This window comes from Perognathus longimembris, chromosome 14 (assembly GCF_023159225.1).
Source record: "Perognathus longimembris pacificus isolate PPM17 chromosome 14, ASM2315922v1, whole genome shotgun sequence".
Classification (NCBI taxonomy): domain Eukaryota; kingdom Metazoa; phylum Chordata; class Mammalia; order Rodentia; family Heteromyidae; genus Perognathus; species Perognathus longimembris.
This window is the reverse complement of record NC_063174.1, coordinates 60,774,492-60,792,636: the sequence shown is the minus strand read 5'-3', so window position 1 is coordinate 60,792,636 and position 18,145 is coordinate 60,774,492. Positions and strand designations below refer to the sequence as shown.

At 64.6% G+C, this 18,145-nt stretch overlaps 1 protein-coding gene across 1 annotated transcript in view; it reads right to left on the bottom strand.

Moving 5' to 3' along the window:
- Rcor1 (REST corepressor 1) overlaps positions 1-792 on the bottom strand; it is a 64,199-nt gene extending 63,407 nt beyond the window's left edge. Inside the window, exons 1-2 of the mRNA XM_048362421.1 lie at positions 282-792; positions 117-176 (exon numbers count right to left, since the gene is read on the bottom strand). Coding sequence (XP_048218378.1) covers positions 117-176; positions 282-558 — 337 coding nt within the window. The 5' untranslated portion in view covers positions 559-792. The remainder of the gene's footprint in view (positions 1-116; positions 177-281) is intronic.
- Between the last annotated feature and the right edge of the window lie 17,353 nt (positions 793-18,145).

The window sequence follows — 18,145 nt, the reverse complement described above, 5'->3', positions numbered from 1 at the left end:
CGGGGTCCCCCGGCCCGCGTGCGCGCCCAGCCCCCCCAGGACCGCAGGGCCCTCACGCACAAAAAGAAAGTTGTCGCCGGGCCGGCGCCGCTCGGAGCCCGCCGGGCGCTACTCACCGGGGTCGAAGTCGGGCACGGCCGCCTGGTACTGGGGTCCCACCCGCATGCCGCCGCCACCTGCGGGGAAGCAGAGCGGGGCGGGCGGTCAGCGCGGGCCGGGCCGGGCCGGGCCGGGCAGGGCGGGCCGGGCCGGGCCGGGCCGGGCGCGGCGGCGCTACCTACCGTGCTCCTCGTCGCTGGACGAGCCCGAGCTGCCCTCCTCCCAGGAGTTGCTGCCGCTATTGCCATTGGGCGCCGCGGCCGCCGCCAAACTTTTATTCTGGCCATTATTGGGGGCGGCGGTCGAGGCGGCGGCGGCGGCCGAGGCGGCGGCGGCCGAGGCGGCGGCGGCGGCGGCCGAGGCGGCGACCGAAGCGCCGGCCGAGGCGGCGGCGGCCGCGGTGTTCCTCCCCCGCCGCTTCCCGGAGACCTCGGGGCCCTTCTCCACCATGGCCGGCATCGGCGGGGCCCGGGGCCGGGCCGAAGTGACGGGGACCCCGGCTCTCGAGGCGCGGGCGCCGGGCCGCGCGGGCAGGGGGCGCGGGCGGGGCGAGCGCCGGGGAGCCCGCAGGCGCGAGTTGGGGGCTTGGAGTGACCCGGACCCGCCCCGCGCCGAGCCGCCTCAGGCCCCCGGCGCCGAACCCAGCTCAACTTTGGCTCTCATCGCCGTCCGCACTTGGCTGGCTCTAACTACTCCGCGAGCCGCGGGCGGGGGGGGGGGAGGAGGAGGCGGGGCCTGCGCGGCGGGGAGGGCCGCGCGCAACCTAACCCGCCGCGCCCGGGCCACGCCCCCCGGCGGCGCCATTGGCTCGCGGGAGGCTCTGGCGCCCAGCCGAGCCCGGGTTGGCTGCGGCGCGAGTCCGTCAGCGGGAGGGGGCGGGAACGCGGCGCGGGGGCGGGTCGGCCCCGAGCTTCCGCTGGCTAGTTGGGTTGACGCGTACCGCCCGCCGTACGTGGTTGGAGGCTGGCGCTCGCTCGCCGCCCCATGATCCTTCTCTCGAGGCCGCCGCGCGGGGCCGGCCGCGCGCCCCGCCCCTCCCCCGGCCCCCGCCCCTCCCGCCGCGCCCCGCGGCTCCCGCCCGGGCCCCCGGACCCCGCGGGGCGTCCCGCCGGCCCCTCCCAGCCGGAGCGCGGCTGGCGGGCGCCGGAGCCGGGGCCCCCGGGGGGGACTACTTTCCCCCCCCCGCGCGGAGGAGTACGGCCAGTCTGAGGGGGCTCGGTACAAAGACCGAAAACTAATTGGGAGAAATTAATTGTGCCGCCGCCGCCGGCCCCAGGGGCCCGGGGCGCCCCGGCGACGCGCCCCGGGAGAGGCGGGCGGCGGCCCCAGGCGGCGGGCGCGCTCCGCTAATTGGGTGGGGGGCGGCGGGACCCCGCGTCGCCCGAGGGCCGGCCCCGGGGGGCCGCGGGGAAGCGGTGGGCTCCCCCCGGCCCCCCGCCCCGCGAGGCCCGCCGGCTCCCGTGCGTGCCCACCCCGCGGGCAGCGCGCGCGGCCGGACGCCACCCCGGCCCGGACGCCCTCGGGAGACCCGAGCGCCACAGTGCCGTCCTCCTCCTCCTCCTCCTCGTAAAGCACGGCGTGGCTTCTGACCTGAGCCCACTCGGGGCCGGCCCGCAGCCGCAGCCGCGGGAGGAAGCCTGCAGCCTTAGGGGCTAAAGCCTAAACGAGGTGAGCAGGACCGACCTCCCTCCCCTCCCTTCCCCCCCTTCCAGGCCCGGGCTCGGCGGGCCCACCTGTAATCCCCGCCCTCTGCGTGGAGGCTGAGGCCGCAGAACCGAGGTCCTGAGCCAACCTGGGCTACAGTGAGGCTGTCCCCAAAGTGGAAGAGGAAGGAAGGGCCCTGAGAGGACACCCCTGGGCCCGTCGCATGGCCCGGTGATAGAGTGCTGGCCTCCTGGAAGGACTCCCCTCTCCAGTTGTTCCTGCGGGCTGGCCCGGGCAGAGGGGTGGGAAACGGGCTGCCCCGGGGCAGGCCAGACCGGAGGATGTGAGCTGGGCCTGAGGAACGGGGTGAAGAGCACGTGCTCCTTATCTGCCCAAGTCTCCTACAGGCTGGAAAGATGAGCCGCATTACAGGGGTGTCATTTATTAGGGCGGCAGGGCTGGGGCACCCCTATCCACCACCAAAGGCCCAAGCTGAGGCCACCTCCTGACAAGCGCTAGGGAGCACAAGAGCCTAGACCCTCCCCAGCGGGGCCGGGCCCGCCTCACCGGAGGCAGAGCCCTGCTCCACCCCGCCAGTGCACGCAGAGGGCAGGGCCCGCTGACTCCTGACTGCCCATGTGAGGCCCCCTGCCTGTCCACCCCAGAGCCCTGGCCTCAAATTCTGGCTAGGTTGTGGGTGCCTCCAGTCCTCGCATGCTGGACCCTTACTGTGGTGTGACCGAGAGCCCCATGGACCCCTCAGCGGCCTGCAGCCCCTCAGCCGTAAAACAGGAATGGCACCTATGTCCAGGTCATCTTCCAGGCCCTTCTAATGCCCCCTTCCACCACAGAGCGCCCTCAGCCTGAAAGAAACCCCCTTTCCTGTTGCCCCAGTGGAGCGGGGTTCCCACACAACCATCTTTCTTTCTTTTTGCCATTCCTCTGGCTTGAACTCAGGGCCTAGGCCCTGGCCTTGTGCCTCTTTGTGCTCAAGGCTAGCGTTCTGCCACTTGAAGCCACAGCTCCACTTCCAGTTTTCTGGTGTTTAATTGGAGATACGCGTTTCACAGACTTTTCTGCCCAGGCTGACTTCACAAACTGTGGTCTCAGATCTCAGCCTCCTGGTTAGCTAGGACTACAGGCCTGAGCCACCAGCGCCTGGCTACGGTTTACTTCTCTCTGAGTCTCCAAACTGACAGATCTCCCGGCCCAGCCCCTTGCCCTTGCTGCCTGTCCAGGATGTCTCAGTGCTCTTGTACTGCTCTCGCTGACACTGAGCTAGTATTTTCTTTTCTTTTTTGTGCCAGTCCTGGGGCTTGAACTCAGGGCCTGAGCATTGTCCCTGAGAGTATTTTTCTCCAGGCTAACATTCTACCACTTGAACCATAGCACCACTTCTGGCTTTTTCTGAGTAGTTTATTGGAGATAAGAGCCTCACAGAGGGCTGGGAATACGGCCTAGTGGTAAGAGTGCTGGCCTTGTATACATGAAGCCCTGGGTTCGATTCCCCAGCACCACATATACAGAAAACAGCCAGAAGTGGTGCTGTGGCTCAAGTGGCAGAGTGCTAGCCTTGAGCAAAAAGAAGCCAGGGACAGTGCTCAGGCCGTGAGTTCAAGGCCCTGGACTGGCAAAAAAAAAAAAAAAAGTCTCACAGATAGACAGACTTTCCTGCATGAGCTGGCTTTGAACTCCCATCCTGAGATTCCAACCTCGGTAGCCAGGATTAGAGGCATAGGCCACCAGTGCACGGCTTGGGCCAGGATTTTCTAAACAAAGAGGCCAGGGCTGCTGAGCACCCCCACCCCGCAGCCCTTGCTCAGTCTCTTCTCCCTTGGCAGCCACCTACCTCCCCCTCCCCCCCCCCCGCCAGGAATCCACCCCTGCCACCCACCTCCCCATGAATCCACTCCTGCCCAGCTCAGTCTGTCCTGTCCTCCCCCCCCCCCCAGCTTCTCGCAGAGGCCACCACAGCCTTCCTGCTGTCCAGTCCTGTGGTCAGTCCCTGGGCAGACCCCTCCTCCCAGGAAGTCACCCCAGGTCCACCAGCACCCCTACCCTGCTGAACTGTGTCCCCCTCAACTCCTCCATAATCTCCACCCACTCCCTTCCAGCCTGTAATTACTAGGTTCCTGCCTGGCCTTCTCTGCCCTCCATGCGTGCTTAAAGCACAGCTAAGTGCTCATTAAGTAATGCTAAGTGAGGAATGTAGGGGTGGTTAGAGAGCACAGGAATGGTAGGCTACTGCAGGGAGAGGGCAGAGGGGTGCCCTGGAAGAAGTGAGGACTGAGACTTGACTGTTGTGGGGGGAGGGCCCCCTAGTGTGTCAACCCGGCACCCAGCCATGGCTGGCTCCTGAGAGCCTCATTTCCTACACATGCGGCCCAGGACTGGCCAGGCAGAGCCCCACCTGCAGTGACCCATCAGGGACCCGCGCAGGGCCAGCCGGGCCAGGGATAGGCCTTTCTGGAACTGGGTAGCACTCTCGGGAGCACCTCTCCCTCCCTCAGACCATCACTGACCCTGGAGAAGCACCTCAGCCTGAGGTAGCCAGAACAGGAGGCCAGTCCTGGGGCTTGAACACAGGGCCTGGGCATGGTCCCTGAGCCTCTTTGTGCTCAAGGCTAGCACAGCGCCACTTCCAGCTTTTCCTGAGTTTATGGGCGATAGGAATCTCACACAGACGTTCCTGCCAGGGCTAGCTTTGAACCAGTGGCTCCAGGCAACCCTGGCTTCCCAAGCTCCCTGGGCTGCCAGCCCGCCCCACCCTCTACAGGGAGGTCAGGCCAGCTCTGAAACTACCCCTCCGCCTTCCTGCTGCACTGGGGCTGAGCTTTCAAGCCCTCGGCGGGCCAGGCCTCCCCTCAGCCCTCCCCCCCTTAGCATCCTACACCTACCTGCGGCCTTTGCACGTGCTGTTCCCAGCCCAGCACACCTTTCCCTGAGTGTTCCCAGGCTGCCCCTGCCTCACCAAGCTTACCTGTCCCCTCCTCCTGGCCCTGTCCCCTCCTCCCTACCAATCCAGCCCCCCTTATCTCCGTTACAGTCAGGAGCCTGCGAGCTCTGCCGGCCACCTCCCGCACCAGACCCAACACCTGAGGACTAGGTTGCCACTGGTGCAGCAACCCCGGGACCCAGATACCACTCAGGGTGACAGGATGGGGAGCGGGGACTGGGAACGCGGCTTAGCGGTAGAGCGCTTGCCTTGCATGCATGAAGCCCCAGGTTTGATTCCTTAGCACCACATAAATGGAAAAAGCTGAAGTGGCGCTGTGGCTCTGTAGTAGGGAGGTCAGATCTGGCCAGCGCCATCACTGGCTGTTGGAGAGGCATCAGATTGACTCCATCTCAGATTAGTTAAAAAGAGCAGAAGCCGACTCCATCTTCACTGAGATCTCCCCCCGCCCTATCCAGGGAAATTCCCCTCCCCTCCGCTGTGATAAGATTATGTAAACTGCTTGACCACCTGGGGTGTGGAAGGTTCCAGGTTAAACCTGTGCCCTCCCATGAGTAGGCGAATCCGCCTGCATTACATGAGCCCCACAAAGTCCGTGTGCCAAGTCTAACTAAAATGATACTATGAGAGACAGATTGTAACTCCATTGGCCACCTGCGTGTGGCCTGGCATGCTCTGTCAGTGTTGTAACCTTGTTGGCCACCTGTGTGTGGCAGGCTTGACCAAGTGGTGTTTGCCGGGTCTGGAGTCGGCTGCGGCCCTGGCTGGCCAGCCTGCTTTTTACAGTTGTGGTCCCAGCTCCCGAGTCTGGGCCATGACCCTGGCCAGTCAGTTTACATTTTACTTTCCCAATAAATCCATCCTCTTATCATCTTTTTGCTTGAGACTGTCTCTGAGTGGTGGACCCCATTACAGCTCAGGTGGCAGAGTGCTAGCCTTGAGCCTTCAGCAAAAAGCCAGGGACAGTGCTCAGGCCCTGAGTTCAAGCCCCAGGAGTGGCAAAAAAAAAAAATACATATATATATATAAATTAAATAGAAACTGAGTAGGGAGCCTGGTAGATGGCTCACCCCTGTAAACCTAGCTACACAGGAGGCTTGAGATCTGAGCATCAGGGTTTGAAGCAAGTGTGACAGGGAAGTCCAAACAAAGCTGGAAGCAGAGGTTGTGGTTCAAGTGGTAGAGAACTGACCTTGAGTGAAAAAGCTAAGGAGCATCCACTACTTGCACACTTTGTAAAAACTGAGTAGAATGTTGGTGGCTCACACCTGTAATCCTACCTACTCAGTGTAAGGTCCACCCCCGGGAGGGCTCCATGCAGATGCCCCCCCACTTCTTTAAGTCTGTGCCCAGTACCTGCATTACCTAGGTAACTGGCACACCTGGAGGCCGTTGTTTCCCCCTTTTCTGAGGTCACACCAATCCATCTGGCCAGACCTCCCACCTTTCCCCCATCTGCTCAACAGGAGTCCCAGATCTCTTTTTTTTTTCCCATATTAAAAATTATAATTTTATTATTATTAAGGTGCTGTACAGAGGGGTTACCATCTTAATACCTCGTGGCATTATAATAATGTTTTTCAGATCATAGTTTTCTGTGGGCAGTTGAAGCCACAGACTGAACCCCTTCCCCGGTAGATATGGGGGTCTACTGTACTCAAAATTTTCAGAATTGTTGTTTTGGAAGTCTGGCTACTGGGGTTAATTGTGCAGGAACTGCTGGAGTATGAATTTAAAATTAGTCCCCCAAATAAACCTGGACATTGTAACATTGTGTTAAGCCAGATATTTGGGATGTCTGTGCCACACCATCTGGCGTTTAGCCTAATCTGTTATAGCAAATCTGCTCTTTTTTTTTTTTTTTGGTAATTTATTTATTAATTAAAGAAAAGTTTTTTTTTTGACAAGGTGTTGTGCAAAAAGGGTACAGTTACATAGTAGGGCAGTGTGTACATTACTTGTGATATCTTACATCCTGTTTTTCTTTCCCTTCCCTAGGTTGGTAGACATATATACAATACACAATGTACCAAGAACATATACAGTAGTCACATGGCCTACACCGAAGAAAATTCGCCTAGGTCTTTTTGTTTTGTTTTGTTTTGTTTTTTTGCCAGTCTTGGGCCTTGGACTCAGGGCCTGAGCACTGTCCCTGGCTTCCTTTTTGCTCAAGGCTAGCACTCTGCCACTTGAGCCACAGCGCCACTTCTGGCCATTTTCTGTATATGTGGTGCTGGGGAATCGAACCCATGGCCTCATGTATACGAGGCAAGCTCTCTTGCCACTAGGCCATATCCCCAGCCCTCGCCTAGGGCTTTAAATGTAATGTCGACAATAGACAATATGTCGACAGTAGTCTCATATGAACGTACATACATAGCTTTTGAGCTACTCCCAGATCTCTTTTCTGTCTTATTCTCGTTCTCTCCTTCCTTCCCCTCTTTACCCTGTACCTCCATCTTGTGCGGGCTGGCAGTTTGCTTTCCCCCCAATAAACTCTTCTCTGCCTGAGCCATGGGGCGGGTTTCCTTTCTGGTGAACCTTACACTCAGGAGGCTGAGATCTGAGAATTGCGGTTCAAAGCCAGCCCTGTCAGCAAAGTTCATGAGGCTCTTACCTCCAATTAACCACCAGAAATGGCACTGTGGCTCAAAGAGGTAGAGTGCTATAGCCTTGAACAAAAAATGAAAAGCTCAGGAACCTCAGATTGAGCCATGTGGCTGACAAGAAAAAAAAAAAAATCTTGTGTTTTACAAAATAAGATGTGGGTGCCAATGGGCCGGAAACTCCGCGAATGCGCGCGCGGCCCAGCGCCGGCGACCTGGTGGCTAAACTGGCTTTCGGAATTCCAGTCTGTTGAAAGCTTGCAATTTCCAGGCAAAGGCATGGAGGGGAAAGTTCACGAGCTAGGGTCCTCGAGCAGCAGCGCGTGAAAGCCCAGGGGCAGGCCACACACCTGCCCCCCAGATGCTCCCTGTCAGTGCCCTGCTGCAGACTTGGGCTTGTCCGCCCGGAGGGGCAGGCCAGGCTGGAGCCGTGGCTGCTGCTTCCCCAGGGCCTTGAGTGACACCCGGGAATTTAGACATCATCACCTCCCCCTCTCGTTTCTCTTTCTCTTTTTGGGAGACAGACATTAAAGATTGGGACGTGGAACCTGCTGGTCACTGAAATGAAATTTCAACAAAAGCCAAGGAAGGATTTAGTTGTTTGTGGGTTTTTTTGGTGCCAGTTCAGGGGCCTCAGGCTTGCACCGAGGTTTTGCTCAGGGCTAGTGCTGCACTAGAGCCCCCACCCCCAGTCCCAGCTCCTGGCTGATTGGACCTAGAGCCCTGGGGCTCCGGTCGGCTGGGCCTGGTTTAAAACCTCCATGATGACTTCAGGCTCCTGAGTAACTAGACACCTGGCTCAAAGGCAGATTTTTTATTTTTGGCCAGTTTTAGGGTTTAAACTCAGGGCCTGGGCACTGTCCCTGGCTTCTTTTTGCTCAAGGCTAGCACTCTGCCACGTGAGCCACAGCACCACTTCTGGCTTTTTCTGTGCATGTGGTCATTGAGGAATGGAACCCAGGGCTTCATGTGTGCTAGGCCAGCACTCTACCTCTAGGCCACCTTCACGGCCTATATTTGTTTTTTGAACGTCACCCCTTCCCTTGTTCTTTCCCGGTTTTTCCCTCATGTCCCCACCCACAGGTTGTATAGTTCATTTTCAAGGTAGTTCAGAGTTAGTATCACTGCTACAATTGTTCACCTTTGTAAAGGCAGATGTAAACAGGCAGAAGGACCCGTGAACAAGTTAGCAGAAGCTGGGCCCCGGTGGCTCAGGTCTGTAACCCTAGCTACTCTGGAGGCTGAGACCTGAGGATGGACGTTTGAATCCAGATCTGGTAGGAAGGTCTGTGACACTCTTCCACTAACCACAAGGAAAGTGGGACATGGAGCTCTGGTGAAAGGGGCTGAGTGCTGACCTTGAGCTATAAAGCTCAGAGACAGAGCCGAGGCCCCGAGGCGCAGCCCCGGGACAAGAAGGAGGAAGAGACCTGTCTGTGAAGATGGGGTGGCCAGGGGCTCCCACCCAGCCCCGGTGACTATTTCTCTGTTCCATGGGACCCTCCCCACGCACCCTGGGGGTGATCAGCTGGAATCCCACCCTGTGATCACAGCCCCCCCGGGAAGCCCGCTCCTTTGGGAGCAGCCAGGGTCTCTGGGGCCCGCAGCTTCCCCACCCCCACCCCCAAGAAGCAGCCAGTGTTGCTCAGAAATGCCGGGGGACTTGAGGGACGTTTCTCCTCCATAGTCGGCGAGTAGTTGCATCCGCAATGCAGTAGTTTGGAGCGCACCCCCCTGGCTGGATGCTGGTGGTTCACAGCGCTAAACCTATTCTCAGGAGGCTGAGATCTGAGAATGAAGGTTGGGAGCCTGCCCAAAGCCAATGAAGTCCAGCCAGCCCAAGACAGTCTCATCTTCAGACAACAGCAACATGCTGGAAGGCGGCGGGGGACTTAGGTGGTAGAGCAGGGAGCACGAAAGAGCATAAGGCCCTGAGTTCAAGCTTCAGCACTGGCAGAAAGAAAAGCACACATGATATTCACAAAACTTTAAAAGGCCTAGTGGTAGAGCGCTCGCCTAGCATGCATGAAGCCCTGGGTTCGATTGCTCAGTGCCACATAGACAGAAAAAGCCCAAAGTCTTGCTGTGGCTCAAGTGGTAGAGTGCTAGCCTTAAGTAAAAGAAGCTCAGGGACAGTGCTCAGGCCCTGAGTTCAAAGCCCAGGACTGGCAAAAAAATATATATATATTTGTCTATATATATATAGAGAGAGAGAGACAAACAGGCCTGTAATGAAAAGGAGCACCCCTCCACCCCTGGCTCATTGTCTATTCCCTCCCTCCCTCCCCCTCCCCCACGGATACAAAACCAACTACTTAGACCTCCCCGAATATAAATAACATTCTCATGCTGCTGTCCCTTGGTGTCACTACAGGTGATACCTCAGCTTCCTCACACCCGGTCCAGGGCCTCGCAGCCTTGTTTATGCTGGTGGAAGGCTACCTTAAGCCGTGCCTCCAACCCAGCTTTTTTGGTGGCTCAGTGGAGAGTAGACAGACTTTTCTGCCCAGGGTGGTTCCAAACCTCAGTCCTTTGATCTCAGTCTTCTGGAATTAACAGGTGCCAGTCACCCACACTGGTTTCTAGTTTAGTTTTTTTTTTTTGGCCAGTTCTGGGGCTTGGACTCTGGGCCTGAGCACTGTACCTGGTTTCTTTTTGCTCAAGGCTAGCACTCTGCCATTTGAGCCACAGCGCCACCTCTGGCCATTTTCTGTATACGTGGTGCTGGGGAATTGAACCCAGGGCCTCATGTATATGAGGCAGGCACTCTTGCCACTAGGCCATATCCCCAGCCCGTCTAGTTTTTGTTTTTGGTCAGTTGTGGGGCTTGAACTCACAACCTTGGTGCTGTTCCTCAGCTCTTCTGCTCAAAGTTAGTGCTTTACCACTTGAGCCACAGCTCCACTTCTGGGTTTCTGCTGGTTATTTGGAGATAAGAGTCTCATGGACATTCATGGCCAGGCTGGCTTTGAACCACGATCCTCCTATCTCAGCCTTCTTGGTAGCTAGGATGACAGGTGTGAGCCACCAGTGCCTAGCTTAGTTTATTTATTTTTATCACATTTGGTTAAAAGTACATGTGATAAACCCAAGACTAAGGCAGGTTTGCTATTTCATTATTTAGTTATTACTCTCCATGTTTAGATAGTTGGGGCTTGGGGGGTGCTGGAGATTTGAACTCAGGGCTTCGTGTCTGCTAGGTCCAGAGGTAACTCGGAGCTGTGCTGCTCGCTGTTATTCTCTGTCCAGAGTTCAGCAGCCTGGGTTTTGCCTTGGGCTTCCCTGCCAGGCTTCTGCCCCCTGGGCCTCCCGGGCCCCCCAGCTCCCGCCATGGCTGCTGACAGCTCCGCCGTGGAGGGCAGAAGCTGCCAGCCCCAACGCGGGCCTCCTGGCAGGGCTCCCGGGCCGGGCCACGGCCACTCCCACGGCTGCCTGGGGCTCCGCAGGCCGCCCCAGTGGAGCTCCCCACCCCACCCCGCACTCATCCACCCCACTCTTGCCTCGCTGGTCTCCAGAAGGCTCCTGCGGGACAACCCGCCCCATTCGGGCCTAGGGTTCGGAACCCGGTGTGATCCCAGGCAGCAGGCGCCCTTCTCCACCCCTCCCAACCCCAGGCCCCGGACCTGCCCCAAGGCTTTCTCCGACAGCACCTGCTGGTTCTGTGGGGGACCAGGGGCTTTGCCACCCGAGGCCAGCGCAGGCCTGCGGCGAGCCAGGCCTGGACCCCGGCGCCAGGCTGGTGGAAAGGCCCAGGCCTGGGAGGCGCGGCTTCTCCCTGGCTGGGGCTGGGGGCTCAGGGGCCAGCGGGCGAGGACCTGGGGGGGGGGCTCCCTGCTGCTCCTTCCTGCCCTCGCTGCCTGCCTGGGCCTACTGATGGCCAGGCCCAGAAAACGCCTGGTGACAAGCGGGGGGGGAGGGGGGCCTCTAGGGCAACAAGGAGGCCGTGGGTCACCGGTAACCCTGGCTACTCAGGAGGCCAAGACCTGAGGGTCACGGCGGGAAGCCGGTGCCGGCAGGAGAGCCGTGGGGTGTGGCTCAGAGACCCGGGTAAGGAAGAGTCAGGCCCCGGTTCAAGCCCCAGTACCAGCACCGGGCGGGGGGAGGAAATGATGGCCGCCCGAAGGTGGGAAGCCGCCCTCCGGGACCCGCTGCGGAGCGCGCTGGGCCGGGCTCTGGGCGGCCTGAGCCGCGTTCCCCGGCCGGAGTCCTGGTCCCCGGCGCGGACGCAGCGCGTGCGCCCTCGGAGCCAAGGCCGGGCCCGGGTGGGCTACGTGGAGGCGGCGGCGCCTGCGCGGTGGCGAGGAGGCCTTCCCCGGGCGCGGGCGGGCGGCGAGGAGGCCTTCCCCGGGCGCGGGCGGGCGGGCGGCGAGGGGGCCTTCCCCGGGCGCGGGCGGGCGCGGGCGGGCGGGCGGCGAGGGGGCCTTCCCCGGGCGCGGGCGGGCGCGGGCGGGCGGGCGGCGAGAGGGCCTTCCCCGGGCGCGGGCGGGCGCGGGCGGGCGGGCGGCGAGGAGGCCTTCCCCGGGCGCGGGCGGGCGGGCGGCGAGGAGGCCTTCCCCGGGCGCGGGCGGGCGGCGAGGGGGCCTTCCCCGGGCGCGGGCGGGCGGCGAGGAGGCCTTCCCCGGGCGCGGGTGGGCGCGGGCGGGCGGCGAGGAGGCCTTCCCCGGGCGCGGGCGGGCGCGGGGCGGGCGGGCGGCGAGGGGGCCTTCCCCGGGCGCGGGCGGGCGCGGGCGGGCGGGCGGCGAGAGGGCCTTCCCCGGGCGCGGGCGGGCGCGGGCGGGCGGGCGGCGAGGAGGCCTTCCCCGGGCGCGGGCGGGCGCGGGCGGGCGGGCGGCGAGAGGGCCTTCCCCGGGCGCGGGCGGGCGCGGGCGGGCGGGCGGCGAGGAGGCCTTCCCCGGGCGCGGGCGGGCGGCGAGGAGGCCTTCCCCGGGCGCGGGCGGGCGGGCGGCGAGGAGGCCTTCCCCGGGCGCGGGCGGGCGGCGAGGGGGCCTTCCCCGGGCGCGGGCGGGCGGCGAGGAGGCCTTCCCCGGGCGCGGGTGGGCGCGGGCGGGCGGCGAGGAGGCCTTCCCCGGGCGCGGGCGGGCGCGGGCGGGCGGGCGGCGAGGGGGCCTTCCCCGGGCGCGGGCGGGCGCGGGCGGGCGGGCGGCGAGGAGGCCTTCCCCGGGCGCGGGCGGGCGGCGAGGAGGCCTTCCCCGGGCGCGGGCGGGCGGCGAGGGGGCCTTCCCCGGGCGCGGGCGGGCGGGCGGCGAGGAGGCCTTCCCCGGGCGCGGGCGGGCGGGCGGCGAGGGGGCCTTCCCCGGGCGCGGGCGGGCGGCGAGGGGGCCTTCCCCGGGCGCGGGCGGGCGGGCGGCGAGGAGGCCTTCCCCGGGCGCGGGCGGGCGGGCGGCGAGGAGGCCTTCCCCGGGCGCGGGCGGGCGCGGGCGGGCGCGGGCGGGCGCGGGCGGGCGCGGGCGGGCGCGGGCGGGCGGGCGGCGAGGAGGCCTTCCCCGGGCGCGGGCGGGCGCGGGCGGGCGCGGGCGGGCGGCGAGGAGGCCTTCCCCGGGCGCGGGCGGGCGGGGGGCGCTGTGCCGGGCAAACAGGTCCGACCGGCCGCGGCGGGCCCCGCCTCTGGGCGGGACTCCTGACTTGCGGCCCCACCCACCCGGAGGCCGAGGCGTCCTTGGGCCTCAGCCGCGGGAGGGGTGGGTGGCCCTGGGCGGGAGTGGGCGTGGCACGCGGGACCCCCCCCCCCCCCCCGCCTCAGTTCCCCGTGCCCAGCGTCTTTCCGCAGCCTGGCTGCTCCTTCCCCTCCCCCCGCCCTCCCCCAGCCACCCCGCGTCCAGTCTCTAGTACCCGGGGGCCTCGGCTCCCCCGCGGGCAGCGGGCGGGCCGGGCTGCCCCGCGCTGTCGGTGGGCCTCCCTCTCGTCCCCGCTGCCGTGTGTGCGGGAGGGAGGGAGGCGCTGAGGATGTCAGAATCACCTCCAGGGCAGAGGCGGGCACGGGGCGCGCAACCTCGGGGGGGCGGGGGGAGAGTGAGCGCGCCCCGGGCGGTCCCCAGAGCCCTGCGGGCGCGGCCGGCCGGAGAGGAGGGGAAGGAAACGGGGCTCCAGGCCCTCACGGCCAGAGGGCCCGGGGAGGCGCGGAGGGCGGGGACCGGGACCCGAGCCTGGGGACCGGCGGGGCCCGCCGGCGCCCTTGGGGCACCCCAGGGCAGTGTCCCGGCCCCCTTCCGGGGTGAGGGCGGACGAGGGGCGGCGGCCTGGACGGTTCCCCGGGAAGGGCGGCCGGGCCCCCCCTTCCCGCCAGGCCCGCGCCGCACGCCCACCGGGGGCGCTCCCGCCCCCCTGGGGACCCGAGGTGGTGCTGGGCCTTGGCGTCCGCCGGGCCCGCCGGGCAGCCTCCCCCTTCCCAGAGGAAATGGCGCCGGGGCCCCGGGCGGGCCTCGAGCGCACGCGGCTCAGGGGCAGCGCTCAGGCCCCGAGTTCGAGCCCCGGGACCCTCGTCCCTCCCGTCCCGGTCCCCGCCGGTCTCGGCGTCCTCTAAGGAAGCCTCGGGCTGCGGGTCAGCGATGGGTGAGCGGGCCAGAGCCGCCATCACGCTCCGCGCCCCCACCCATCTCTCAACCGCAGCTCCCGCCCTCCCTCCCCGCGCCTCTAACCGGGGCGGGGGGGGGGCCTGAACCACGGCCCTCCACCCGGTGCTCCGAGGGGCGGAGGGGGGACGCCCAGGCCACCCGGCCCGCCCCTCCCCGGGCTCCAGCCCCCCCCCCCCGCCCCCGGGAATCGCGCCGGGAGTCCGTCCGGCACTTCCCAGCCTCCCTCCTTCTCTGGGAGCGCGGGGCCCCCAGGAAAGGGCCGCGGGGGGCTGCACTGCCTCGCCCGCCTCCTCCCTGCCGCCGGGGTGAAGATCCCGCGGCCGGAGCTCCGGTCGCCATCTTAGCCACCGGCCGTGTTGGACGGGAGAGCGGCCGCGGCGGAGCCCGAGGACGGGGCGCCGTCTGCCCGCGCGCACCGCGGCGTTTCGGGCTCCGCGCCCCGGGCTCGGCTCGCTGCCCAAGGGGGCACCGCGGGAACCGAGGCGCTCCCGGCGCAGAGCCGGCCCCGGGGCTCAGGCCTGGCCACTGGGGGGCGCAGCGGCTGACACCTTCCCGGGGACTCCCACCCCGAGACTCGACGGTGACACCAAGGAGACAGCGCTCCTGAGAGAAAGGGGGAGCCCTCGGCGCCCCCCAGCGGCCAGGGCGGGGCGAGGCCCTCGCAGCCCTTAGGCCCGGGGACTCGGGGACCCCGGGGCCTCAGGACCGGTGTGGGGAGCCCCACGCCCGGCTTTCTCCGGGACGCGGCTGGGGTCAGGGGCGCCAAGCCCCCGCCCCTCGCTTCCGGCCTGACCTCTCACCCTCCTCCTGAAGAGGAAGTGGACGAGCTCAGCCTGGGGGGAGGGGGATGAGGGGGGACTGAAGCGGGGGGGGGGGGGGGGGACCCTGTGCCCGTCATCAGGAAGCCTGTCACGATAGGGGGCCCCGGCATGGCGCGTGCACACGTGTGTGTGAGAGAGAGCGAGCCGGAGCTCGAACCCAGGGCCTGTGCTCCTGCTCCAGCGCTCTGCCGGCCCGGGCGGCCCGGGCTTCCGCCCAGCGCTGAGTCCTGAGCCGGGAGGATGGCGGGCCAGCCGCTGCCATCGCCCACCTCCAGGACTTGCCCCGTCCTGCCCCCTGCAGCTCGGCCTGCGTGAGCCGCGCCGCCGCGGGTGGGCGGGTGGGCAGGTGGGGCGGTGGGTGAGGCCGCAGGTGGGCGGGTGGGCCAGGTGGGGCCGCGGGTGGGCAGGTGGGGCCGCAGGTGGGCAGGTGGGGCCGCGGGTGGGGCGGGTGGGGCCGCGGGTGGGGCCGCGGGTGGGCGGGTGGGGCCGCGGGTGGGTGGGCAGGTGGGGCCCCGGGTGGGCGGGTGGGGCGGGTGAGGCCGCAGGTGGGCAGGTGGGGCTGCGGGTGGGGCCGCGGGTGGGCGGGTGGGGCCGCGGGTGGGCAGGTGGGGCCGCGGGTGGGCAGGTGGGGCCGCGGGTGGGCAGGTGGGGCTGCGGGTGGGGCCGCGGGTGGGCGGGTGGGCAGGTGGGGCTGCGGGTGGGGCCGCGGGTGGGCGGGTGGGCAGGTGGGGCTGCGGGTGGGGCCGCGGGTGGGCGGGTGGGGCTGCGGGTGGGGCCGCGGGGTGGGCGGGTGGGCAGGTGGGGCCGCGGGTGGGCGGGTGGGGCCGCGGGTGGGCAGGTGGGGCTGCGGGTGGGGCCGCGGGTGGGCGGGTGGGGCTGCGGGTGGGGCCGCGGGTGGGCGGGTGGGCAGGTGGGGCCGCGGGTGGGCGGGTGGGGCCGCGGGTGGGCAGGTGGGGCTGCGGGTGGGGCCGCGGGTGGGCGGGTGGGCAGGTGGGGCCGCGGGTGGGCGGGTGGGCAGGCGGCCCGCTCTCCCTCGGCGGGTCTGCACTGCCTTGCTTTGGCGGGATGTGTTCCGGGGTGGGGAGGCGCTGGGCTCCGTGGAGATGAGGAGTCTCGCGGGCTCTGCGGCTTTCAGCCTGGATCCTCGGGTCTCAGCCTCCGGAGTGGCGGGGGTTACAGGCTGAGCCTGGGGGGGGGGGGCAGCCGTTCTGTCACTGGGACGGGAGGACGCAGCCCGGCCTCCCCGGGCCCCGCTTGCTCTCCGCCGCCCTCGGTGCCCCTGGGCGCTGAGCTCCATCCGGACCTGGGATGAGGCTGCCGCTTCTGCTTGTCCCATCCATCCCTAAGTGATGGTGTGTGCACGCGTGCGTGCGCGCGCGTGTGGGTGGGTGTGCGCGCGCGTGCGCGTGTGTGCTGAGGAGCAGCTGTGACTGCCCTGCCCTCCGCACCGCGCCGCTGGGCCTGTGTCCCCCGGGCCACTGCTTGTGATCGGAAGGAGCTGCGGCCCCGCAGGGGGGACTCGGGCTCAGGGGACGCGCTGGTGACTTGTTGAGCCTCGAAACCGTCCTCCCAGCGCTCCCACCCGAGTTTCCCTAAACAACCCACCCAGGAGCCGCCAGGGGCCTCCTGAGGGCCCCCAGGTGCCCTGGAAGGGGCCCCTCCCCCTCCCCCTCCCCCTCCCGGGGATTCTACTCAGGGCCTGGGTGCCGTCCGCTCTGCCACTCGAGCCACAGCGCTGCTTCTGGCTTTTCTGAGTAATTTATTGGAGATGAGTCTCATGGACGTTCCTGCCCAGGTGGGCTTTGAACTGTGATCCTCAGATCCCAGCCTCCTGAGCAGCTAAGATGCCAGGCGTGAGCCGCCGGCACCGACCCCTCTTCCTTGTAAGGTTGATATGGCTTTATCTGTATACAGTAAAACCCCCTCCACTGTAAAGCACAACTCAGTCATTTTAGTCAATGTGCCGTGCTGTGCAATCCATGCTGAACCAATGGTCCAGTTTTCGGCAAATCTCCACCAGCTCCCGGGAGCCAGTGAGTGCGAAGCCAATCGCGGCTGTCCTTACCTCTGTACAGTCGCCTTTACTGCTTCACTGAAATCAAACCATGTAGATGTGGCCTTTCTTTATTACTATTATTATTATTATTATTATTATTATTGCCAGTCCTGGGGCGTGGACTCAGGGCCTGAGCACTGTCCCTGGCTTCCTTTTTGCTCAAGGCTAGCACTCTGCCACTTGAGCCACAGCGCCACTTCCGGCTTTTTCTACATATGTGGTGCTGAGGAATCGAACCCAGGGCTTCGTGCACGCTAGGCCAGCGCTCCACCACATTCCCAGTCCCAGTGAAGAAGTCTTTGTGTAGGAACTTGATTTTCATTCCTCTTGGCTAATACCTGAGTGCAACCGCTGGGTCCCCGGGTTAGAGAGACTGCCCAGGCTGGGCTGGCACTCCATGGTAGAGCCCGGGCCCCTGCCTCAAGGCCATGGGCTCCGTGTCCAGCACTGGGGGAAAACACCCAGAACAGCTACACTGCAAAATGACGACTCCCGGGCCTTCCTCGTGCCTGGCGGCTCAGGGGCGGCATCAGGACCTAAGTTCAAGGCCCCTGACAGGCACCACTAAAACAAACACTAAGTTTTTAGCAATGGAGGGAGTTGTTGTGACTAGAATACAATGTAAGGGGGCTGGGAATATGGCCTAGTGGTAGAGTGCTTGCCTCGTATACATGAAGCCCTGGGTTCGATTCCCCAGCTCCACATATATAGAAAAAGCCGGAAGTGGCGCTGTGGCTCAGGTGGCAGAGTGCTAGCCTTGAGCAAAAAGAAGCCAGGGACAGTGCTCAGGCCCTGAGTCCAAGGCCCAGGACTGGCAAAAAAATAAATAAATAAAAAGAAAAAGAAATGTACTCACTGCGTTACGCATGAAATTGCACCCTCTCTGTACATCACTTTGACAACAAGGAAATAAAAATTCTTTAAAAAGATACAATGTCGGCATGTGTGCGGTGCCCACGTGGCGGTGGACAGGGGACTTCCTATGCGGATGTGAAATGCAACAGGGAGACCCGCGCTGGAGTTACAAAGGGGCAAGGAGGAGGGAGGGGCACGGCGGAGGTGAGCCCCACGGGTGACCTTGCCACGCGTGCAGTGTGTCCCACGCTCCCTCCTTACAAGTTCAACAAGCAAACAAGTTCCAGGCACAATGTGTGTCCCCTTCATTCCCCGCGTCCCTCCCCCCTCCCACGGGCCCCCCCTCCCCACGGGGGCCGTTTCGACGTCTTGCTGTCCATCTCCCTCTCTGTGCGTATTAATTGCATCAAGGAGTTCTACATCTCAGCGATGCCCCCGTTGCTTTCTACCCATCCCGCCACTGATCAACACTTTCCATTGCGGAAGTTCAATCGTGTATGCTAATAAAAATCTTAATGAAAAGGTCCCTGCCACAT